The 10,379-nt window shown below is 53.5% G+C and overlaps 2 gene segments (V, D, J or C); both read right to left on the reverse strand.

The window, feature by feature from the left end:
- Positions 1-283: 283 nt before the first annotated feature.
- Positions 284-1,067, reverse strand: LOC112445655 (immunoglobulin lambda variable 8-61-like). The segment is given in 2 exon segments: positions 284-897; positions 997-1,067. Coding segments are annotated over 2 exon segments (579 nt in total).
- Positions 1,068-5,436: 4,369 nt separating this feature from the next.
- LOC112445656 (immunoglobulin lambda variable 1-40-like) lies at positions 5,437-8,091 on the reverse strand. The segment is given in 3 exon segments: positions 5,437-5,519; positions 7,514-7,879; positions 7,989-8,091. Coding segments are annotated over 3 exon segments (504 nt in total).
- Between the last annotated feature and the right edge of the window lie 2,288 nt (positions 8,092-10,379).

A 10,379-nucleotide genomic window follows, 5' to 3' on the forward strand; every position in this document is an offset into this window, starting at 1 on the left:
TATGCCAGATCTGATTAAGTAATGACTGAAAACAAAAATGCCTAAAAGTCTGGGGAAAGGCATTCGCAGAGCAGGAACTGTCTAGGACAGTATCCAACTTGGAGGATTTTAAAGCTTCTTTCCACGATGAGCTTCAGTGCGATGACTGGGAGTACGTGGCGTATAATCAGATCAGCACGTGTTCTGTGGATCAGACGATTGCACACATGTAAAGAAGTGTTTAGGGATTACTTTATTCTGCATCATCAAGTTAACGAAATTGAGTATGTCTCTTAAAATTCTTAGAACAAGAAGGGTCATGCTGGCTGTGCCAGGGTCTCTGAGTCTCAATGTTGTTTACAAAATGGGCAGCTGAGCCACCCCATTATGGGCTGAGGGGTCCTCTTGGAGACCTGGACACACCCGGGGAGAGACTGCAGGAGGCACGGGGCCGTGTACCACGGGACAGGAGATGGATCCAGAGCCTCCTTCCCCACAGGGGTGCTGACCACTTCCATCCTCTCCTGCCTCTCCTGCCTCTAAAGGCTGACCCTCCGAGCACATGGGCAGGTTTTAATACCACTTCCCCATGGGGTCCCATCACTGTGCAGCTGTAACTACCACTGCCCTGGTACAGCAAGCAGTGATACTCAGCCTCGTCCTCGGGCTGGGCCCCCGTGATGGTGAGGGTGGCTTTGTTCCCAGAGATGGAGGCAGAGAAGCGATCAGGGACCCCAGAGGCGCGGGTGTTTGTGTTGTAGATAACATTTCTGGGAGCCTGGCCTGGGGTCTGCTGGTACCAGCTGGGTTCGTTGTAAGTAGTGACTGACCCAGAGCTCAGTCCACAGGTGAGGGTGACCGTCCCTCCTGGAGACACCGACAGTGACGGTTCCTGGATCACAATCTGAGCTTCTACCCCTAAGAGAGACAGAAGAGAGAAAGCGGTTGTTATGGAGATGAAGTGCCCTGAGACTCTGCTTGGAGGTGCCCCAAGGCTGCAGAGTCCCGGCCCCTGACCTGAGCCATAAGCGAGCAGCCCGAGCAGAAGCAGCATCCAGGCCATGGTGGGGACCCTCGCAGGACGCAACCTCCTGAGCCTCCTGGGCTGGAGGTGGGGTTCTGGGCCTTTCATACCTCCACCCCGTCAGGAGGAGGAGGCGCTCATGCAAATCACTTCCCTCCTCTCCCTGCCCAGGTCACTGAGGTCCTGGGGTGGGGGGACTTGAAGGAGGCAGATGCTGGACTCACGCAGAGCACAGACAGCACAGGGAGGAGCCCTGAGAGATGGGGCGACGTCTTTCAGCAAAAGTGCCCCCGTGACCTGGTGACCTCGGCCCTCTATCTCTCCCCGGAGTGTCTGAGCCTGAAGGAGGAGTTTGCAAGTCTGTCTCTCTTGCCGCAATAATCCAGCCTTTCCACACCTGAGCCCGTCTTTAGAATACTCTCTGTCTTCTCAGGGAACCCTGAGTCCCCCCCCGTCTGTGCGGTGCTGGTCCCTCCTCCTCCTCCAGCCCTGAGCGAGCAGGGAAATCCGGAGCCTGTGTCTGCTGTGAAGGGTGAGCGGTCGCCCTGGAATACAGTCTTGTAAAGTGTCTCTAGTCCCGGCGGTGGGGGGACCTGGGCAGGGGTGGTGACATGCAGAGCCACACGGCCAGGTTGCGGTGACAAGCCTCCTGTGCTGTAAAAAGATATGAACAGTGTGGATTAGCTTCAGTAGAACTGTAGATTTTAGGGGTAAAAACGTCACCATCTCGTCATGCAATGATGACAGCTGGCAAGTTCAGTTCCAACAAAGTTGGAATACATGTCTCATCATCAGAAATAGAAAAACCCGCGTGTGTGAAGAGGCAGGTGTGGTGAGCATCGTGGACCTTGTAAAACTCCCTTCCCTGTGGTTCTGGGTGGAGCCGATGGACCCGGGACGGAGGAGGGGTGTGGGGGCAACGAGGAGGAGAAGGAGCTCAGACACCTCAAGTAACGTGTGTGGAAGAGATGGGAAAGTCTTGTTCACCTCTTGTTTCTTTGACATAAATTGTAAATGCTCTTCTTATTTTGCATTCTTGTTATATTTGTTGATAAAGTAGCTGTTTAATAAAATCCACATGATTTTTGTCAGAGGTGCTTGAGAACCTCAACTCATAGAGGTGAAAAATATGTGTTCCTACTGAATTCTTTTCTTATTATAGGAACATATTGATGACAGGTGGCGGAGCTTGTAATTCCATATATTTCATGTCACAAGTGTTAATATAAGTATTAATATAACGGGAAGGAACGAGTAAGGAGCCACAAAAACTGACACAATATCAGTTTTCCATGGTTCAATTCAAAATGTTGAAATTGCCAAATAACACAACAGGGAACGTTTTTAAATGACACCGATGATGACAGAGGGTCCTTGCCTGCATCCCTCATCCACGGGGAACACCCGGGCGTTCTGTGGGCAATGGGGCAGCCTCTGCAGGGGTCTCTCATCCCCTGTCCAGGTATCCCCGGAGGTCGAGGTTCCTGAAGGAAGTTCATTTTTGTTGTATGACCGTCCCTCTGTCCTTGGTTGGAGTTCAGGTCTGGGCACTGGACCCCACGACAGAGCAGCGGGAACTGAGAGGCAAGCCTGTGGCTCTGAGCTGAGAGCTGCCGTGTCCCCTGGGGGCCCCGGTGCAGGACGTCATCCTCCAGTGAGGACCCTGCTGCCCACGTGGGCAAGAGCCAAGGGAGGAGGTGCCAGCCTGCCTGGCCAGGACCCTGGGCTCTCCGGACAGACCCACAGCGCCCCCTGCTGGACTCAGACCTCCTCCTTCCGCGCTTCACACCACAGCCTCCTGAAGGGCTTTCTCACACTTGCAGTTGGGTCTTCCTGATGTCACTGCCCAGGGCAGTAGAATGAGTCGCCGTCGTCTAGTTTGGGCCTGGTCATTGATTTTTCCAGGTACCTAATGAGAGATCCAACCAGTCCATCCTAAAGGAGACCAGTCCTGGGTGTTCACTGGAAGGACTGATGCTGAAGCTGAAACTCCAATACTTTGGCCACCTCATGTGAAGAGTTTGACTCATGGAAAAGACCCTGATGCTGGGAAGGATTGGGGAGAAGGAGAAGGGGATGACAGAGGATGAGATGACTGGATGGCATCACCGACTAGATGCACATGAGTTTGGGTGAACTCCGGGAGTTGGTGATGGACAGGGAGGCCTGGCGTGCTTGCGATTCATGGGGTCACAAAGAGTCAGACATGACTGAGCGACTGAACTGAATCTGAATGACCTCAGACTCCTGTATGGTATGCTGATACACTAATGAATTTCAGGATTCCCTTATGTCTGAGGGTGCATTGCCTAGCTCGTGGGTTCACTGCCAGAACACAACCACCCGAACCTGAGTTTCTAGGGTTCAAACTCCCAGCATGCCGTGGGTGGTGCCTGTTCAAGATTCTGTCTGAGTTTCCTTCCCAGCTTGATAGGGTCGTCAAGGTTGAATTTGCAGGACCTCCCGGGACCTTCCCAGCCCAGACTGCATGGCTGTGTTCTTATTTCTCTCTTTGCAAGAATAGGAGGCGCTCAGGAACAACAAATCCCTTCTTGGTCACTTCCAGGGGTTCTCATTTACCCTTGATCATGGTTCCTCACACAGTACTTCTTTTTGACTCAGATATTTAAAGATGTTTTTAGTCTAATTTTATAATCTTTCCATATTAAATGTTTGATATAAAAGATTATGCCTATAAATGGGAATCTCATCCTTATCTGGGCTCCTGTTTCATCTCTGGTTGAGAAACCCTTATGACTATTACCTGATCTTCATTGAACATGGTGAAGTCCAATGTTCTAACCTTCAATTGTAGAATCCATAGATTTAATGGAGGTGAGTTTATAAGGTCTGTGTCCAAAATAGTGACATTTATCGAATATCATCTCAAACAAGGAACCAGGAAGGAAAAAGGGGGAGAGTTCATGAGGCAAAAGAGGAGGAAATGAGCAAGTGAGGAGTCTGAGAGCCACATCCTAACAGGGAGGGTCCCCCAGTACCTGGAGAAGAGGGCTCTTGAGGCAGCAATCCCCAGGGAAAGGGAGGACCCAGCTTCCCTAAGGGTCAGGGTTCAGGGCAGAGCACAAAGCCTGGAGCAGGAGAGGAACTTGCAGGGGGTAAGAGAGGCCCCCTGGGGCTCCAGGACACAGATACTGGACTTCTGCTTCCTCGACATCCTGCTCAGTACCTGTGAGGGACCCTGTGTATCTGGGCACATGGGCATTCTGCTTGTATATGAAGACCAGAGTGAAAAAGGGACAGTTTCGTGGACCCCATAATGATGGACCTGGATGAGAGGTGAGACTGCCTGGATTTAATAGCACAAGTGAGAGCAGAGACCTGAACCAGCACTGGTGATGTCACAGGCAGGGTCAGGGCAGTGATGGGTCCACAAGGGAGTAGAGGGCAAGCTTTCATCAGACATCCCCATCACACGGGGATTCCCTGTGGCTGTGGTTAGTGCTGAACTCTGTGACACTGATGACCAGCCTCCTCACCAGGCTGGGGTCCAGAGTGATCAAGGACCGGGTGTGGACCCACCAGGAGGCAGAGAACAGGGCTTAACCCCTCAGTGTCCCTCATGTCTGCCATCGGTCACAAAGACAGGGACTTTGCCTGGAATCCCTTTTCATCATTGCCATGGTGATCCCCGCTTCCCCACTGATTGTTCTACAGGCCGTGGGGCTCTTGGATCTGGGCTCATCGGGGCATCACAAGCAGAGGGACACGGGCACATCTTGGGGTGCCCCTGCTCCGGACAGTCCACAGACCACCCCAACCCTGAAGTAGGAAATGCTGCAATGGGGTGGAGAGGAGAGGAGGGGAGGGCAGGACAGAGCCAGCACCTGTGGGTCAGGCAACCACTCCCCGGCTTCCCTGCCTCCTGCGATGTATTAGCGGTGCCCCTCACTCCTCACGCTCTCTGCTCTGCCCCTTCAGGAGCAGGGTTCACACCCTGGGGGACGATGTGCCTGCCAGGATGGTCCACGGGCTCTGCTGAAGGCGCATCTGGGCAAATGTCCTGCACCTGATCTCAAGTGAGGGCGCTCAGCTCCACGACTCACTTGATCACACTTCAGTGGTATCAGAATCCGTTTACATTTTCTGAGACTTCAGCAAAACTGACTGTACAACTGGGAGTAGTACAGTTGTACTATGAACCAGAACATACCTCAAGGATTAATGGATTCTGGGGTATTGTTTAACACATGACGGTTCTCTAAGAACAAGCCCCTGACAGGCTGAGGCTCTCGTCCCAGTTTCCCGTCTACCTGTGTCGCTCTGAGAAGCCCTGTTGCACCAGCCTGCACGGTCAGAGTCAGCCTCGTCCTCGGGCTGCAGCCCAGAGAAGAGCAGGAGCCCTACATTGGCCGAGGCATCTTTGGATCCAGAAAACCCACGGGGGACCCCGGAGCCTGATTCTTACTGGAGTCTCAGTGGTAGGACCGGAGGACCGAGGAGGGCTCGCTGGCTTCTGCTGGTTCCAGTAAGAGCAGAGTGGCCGACACTGATGTCACTGCGCAGGGTGCAGGGAGCCACAGAGTCAGCTGTGGTCTGTGAGGGGACAGGGGTCTCCCCACACACAGGCCCTGAAACCATTCCCGGTCACCACAGTCCAGGGCCTCAGGGCTGCGGTGCGGTCACTCACAGCAGCACCAGCTCTAGGGGCTAAGCTAGCCTCTCCTCTGAGAAACAATTAATAAACAGGGGTGTCCTCAATCTACTTGCAACTGTTTAGAAGAAAGTTAACAATACAACCATTAAATTAAGATTCTCCCGAAATACCAAATGAAAATATTAGAAAAACACGTGAGTTATGATCAGAACTTAAAATGATCACGAGTCTGTACAAGTCAGTGGGAATCTCATGGAGTATTCTGGATTTACCTTCCCCTTATGCTCTTACATGGAGCAGAGGAACAGGAAGAGCAGGGGAGGGGCTTCGGAGGAAATATGTGCAGTAAGTTGTGAAGTGTGGCCCCTCCATTCTTATTCTCACTGCGTGAAATGAAGTACGAATTTATGTCCATTTCTGAGATGCTGCTACAGCGTCCGCCTCCCACAATGAGCGGTAATTGTGTTCCTTTCTCAGTAGCTGTGTCTGAGGCCCGATTCCACCAGCCAAAGGTCCAAACTGCTTGATTTGGAGCCTATTAAGCAAGGTTCCTCTGACACAGTGGAAAATATGTCATTTTTTGTGTATGAAAATTGAGGATAAGGCAAATTTAAGGCTTAAGGGAAAAGGGAGAATTAGAAGGAATAATCCCATTTATTCCAAAATACATCACCGTTAACTGTGGCCCCACAGCCCAGGCAGCCAATGTGCAGACCCCGCACATGTGTGTGAAAGGGGAGTGACAGGGAGCAGGACACAGGCGTGTGACCTGTGCTCCGTGACCCCACTTTCGGGTGAGGCCGGGAGCTCAGGGTTTGGGGTCAGTTCCCCCTGGGTGAGGCCTCCTTTGAGCAGCAGGGCTGAGTCCCAGCTGAGCAGGAACAATCAGCCTTGTCCTCGGGCTGGGCCCCACCTGACTCGGAGCCCTCCAGCCTCGCTGAGACCCTGCGGGCGGATTGTGACTCCTGTGTCAGGAGCTTGGGACTCAGCACGACTGAGCTGGCAGCCAAGTTGCCCCCTTAGTGCCAACAGTGTTGCTGTTCCCAGGCAGGTGAGTGTGGCTGAGCGTCCATGGAGTCACCGACCCTGGCTGAGTCCCCCCTGCCTGAGCCCTGGACACCACGAGGGGTCAGAGCAGGCTGAGAGCAGGACCTGCTCCCTGTGCAGGAGAGGGCCATGGCGTGGGGGTCCTGCCAGGGCTGAGAGACGTTGATGGACCCCCAATTCGGACCATGAGATAGAGACTAACAGACCCGTGTCCCAGTGATGGGAGACAGATTTTCTGTGTCCTTTGAGACCCTCTCCTGGGAATGGGCTGCTGTGGGGGCGGGGTGGGGGCGGATTTGAGGACAGAGGGGAGAGAGGAGCCTCCATGCAAGGGCAGAGCCCTCGATGACCTGGACCCAGGGTGGGGCAGCAGCAGCAGAAGGTCCAGCAGAGCCTGAGCAGGAAACCCCTGAGCTGCCCCACTCCCACAGTTTGACAGGAATCCTGGTCTAGTCCCCCGCAGGCCTGGAGCCCTGGGGGAGCCTCAGAGGCGGTCACAGGAAAGGCAGGAGCAGCAGCCTGGGCCTCACCTCAGCCCAAGGACAGCCGAGGACCTGAGGTGTCCTGAATCAGACGCAGCTGGACGCTGTCTCTCTGGTTCTGACCTGACCGTCATGGACTCTGTCTGCCAGAACCTGCCTCTGGCATTCAGGGCCTTCTGCTCAACTTCAGATATTCATATAAAATGTGGTTGTCAAAAGCAAAGCCTTGGTGAGGGCGCAGAATGAAGAAGAACTGAAAGGATTTCCCAGACCAATTTCCTGGTGTGGGGCTCAGACCCACGTTTTAAATCAAACCAAACAACAGAAATGTCTGCATTGGCAGAAGATGCTTCAGCCCGAGAGGGCCCGTGACTTGGGGGAGAGCAGGTTTTTGTCTCACTTCCCCCCTGGCCTGGAGCACTGTGACAGTACTGCTACTGTAGTCAGCAGTTGCACAGAAATAATCCGCCTCGTCCTCAGCCTGGAGCGAGCTGATGGTCAGGGTGGCTGTGTTGCCAGACTTGGAGCCGGAGAATCGGTCGGGGACCCCCGAGGGTCGACTGCTACTACCATAGATGATGGTTCTGAGGCCCGATCCTGGGACCTGTTGGTACCAGCCCACACCATAACTACCGATGTTGTTGCTGCTTCCAGAGCAGGTGATGGAGACCCTCTGGCCCAGGGAGCCGGACACGGAGGATGGCTGAGTCAGCACAGCCTGGGCCCAGGATCCTAGAAGGGAGAGAGACAGAGATGGTGACTCTGGGGTCCAGACACGATAGCAGGGAGCACAGCATGTGTGTCTTTCCAAGACCTCTCCCCTGTCCCCGCATCCAGTCACCTGTGCAGAGAGCGACCAGGGTGAGGAGCAGAGGGGACCAGGCCATGGTGGACATGGTCAGGGCGTCCCGCCGTCTGTGGCCCCACAGCTGAGCAGAGCATCCCCACAGCACTCCTTCCCCTCTTCATATGCTGAGAGGGGGAGTGGCCTTTCATGCAAATGACCGTCCTTCCCACACCACCCCCACAATGCTCTGATCACCTCTGGGACCTGGGTCAGCTTCCTGTGCCCTAAGGAGTCCAGTGGGTGATCAGAGGCGGGGTTGTGTGGGGCTTGGGGATGGGAGGTCACAGCTGGGAACCCTGAGCAGAAAGCACCAGGAAGCACCAGGGGACTCATCTCAGATCTCATAGCTGCAGACCCACAGGAATGGCTTTGGATGGCCCCCTGGTGTCCTGGCCCAGACATACATCCTGTGACCTAGTGATCAGAGCTCTTAGAGTCCACTTTCCCAAAACTGGCTTTGAAGTTACACAGTTCAGGAAGAGTTGTGTTGGAAAAAAAGATCCAGGTATATTTACCCTGTAGTGCATGTGAGTGTTACACAGTGGATGTGTGACTTTGAGATTTTAAATGAACCAAAATGTGATCATGGAGTAGGAAAAATCTAAGGTCATCACTTAAAATAGATGCCTAAACTTAACTGAAGAAAATGTTGTGGTTCAGTCACTAAGTTGTGTCCGACTCTGGCTCTGTTTTAATTTTGCATTGCCATGGTACTATTTCTAAAACATAATGTTCCTTGTAGATTCTGTTCTTTAAATAAGATCATTTTAAAGCCTTTCTGACAAGCATCTCCACTGAAGGATTTTCATGTCTTAGCAGGACGTTCTCTCTGTGAAACAGGGCAGGCTGAGTTATCAGAGCCATGGGTTGGTCTCAGATCTGAGATGAGACACAGGGCATAACAAGGCAGATCAGCTGTTCTCAGGAATCTCAGACGGGACCATGCACATGGTCAGACAGAGCAGCAGTCACGGCCCCAGGGGCAGAGCCCCAGGACAGGGTCTGCTTTCCCAGCCCAGGGCTCCAGCAGCTTCTCCTGGGCTCACTGTGCATAAAGTCAGTCCCACAGCAGCTGAGCACAGACACTCCTCAGCCAGGAAATCATTTCCCAGGTGTCAGGACCAGGGTTTCTCTCCCCTCCTGAATCCTGACTCGATGGGCACACGAGACAGAGTGTGAATGTTCACGGGATAAATCAGCTGCTGGGTGGGCATCACTGGGTCCCCTGGGAAATGAGGGGGAACCAGAGGTGGAACAGGGAGGGGTCGAGCTGGGGTCACACCTGAGAGCCGGAAACCTGAGGCTTCTCGGGAAGCAAGGGTTAGAGACGTTCAAGGAGGGGGATGAGGAAGTGAGTGTTTCAGGAAGATCTGGAAACTCGTTCATGACTCGCTAAGAGCATGAGCTTGGTCATCACTGTGGAGGCCAACAGTGTATGTTGTAGAAAGAGCGAGGCCCAGAATTGGGAGGAAAGTCACGAATGAGGAGAGCGGGAGGGCAGGCTCTGAGCAAAGAGATGAGGAGGAGCGGGCGCAGGCTGAGGAGAGCTGGAGGGGTTCACCGGGTGGGCTCTAGGGGCTCCTCCCCTCCTCTCTTTCTGGGAAGAGGGTGGGCACTGATGACTACCTGACCCCTTCACCCTCCAACTCTGGGTGTTCGGCCCCGGGTTCAGCTTCAGTCCCAGGAGGAGGCCTGGGGGCCGCGGCTCTGAGTCTGTCCCCTGAGAGGAACCACCTGCTCTCACATCCAACTCAGTCCGCTGAGCCTGGGTGCAGGGCCATCTCAGGGGACCGTGGGGGTGCGTTGAGGGGCTGCCAGTTCTGAGCAGGTGCACAGCGCCCCCTGGTGACGCACCCGGGGAACCTTCTCGGCGGTGAGAGTGGGAGCAAGGTGCCGCTCAGTTACTTGGTTCTCAATCCTGTCTGACTCCTTTGCGACCCCGTGGACTCTAGCCCACCAGGCTTGTCTGTCCCTGGGATTCTCCAGGCAAGAACACTGGAGAGGGTTGCCGTTTCTTGCTCCAGAGGATCTTCCCACCCCAGGGACAGAACCCACTTCTCTTATGTCCCTTGTATTGGCACCGGGTTCTTTACCTCTAGCGACACCTGGGAAGCCTTATGAGAGGAAGCAGGGGCGCTCTTTTTTCCTGTCACCAAACACTCTTTCAATAAACAAATGAGTGAATTGAATAGCAATAAGTATTACACGTCTTTGATAGTGTACACATACTTCTTTTTTATTTCTCCTATTATACTTTCAGGTGATTCTGACTACTTTTTCTTCTTTTCCTACATTTATCTCCTTTTCCTTAGGACCCAACAGTGTTTGTATTTGCTCATCAAATAGATTTGATGATTTGTCCCTAAAAACATCTGTCACCTGATT

The sequence above is a fragment of the Bos taurus genome, unplaced genomic scaffold (genome assembly GCF_002263795.3).
Source record: "Bos taurus isolate L1 Dominette 01449 registration number 42190680 breed Hereford unplaced genomic scaffold, ARS-UCD2.0 Leftover_ScbfJmS_2297, whole genome shotgun sequence".
In the NCBI taxonomy this organism is placed as follows: domain Eukaryota; kingdom Metazoa; phylum Chordata; class Mammalia; order Artiodactyla; family Bovidae; genus Bos; species Bos taurus.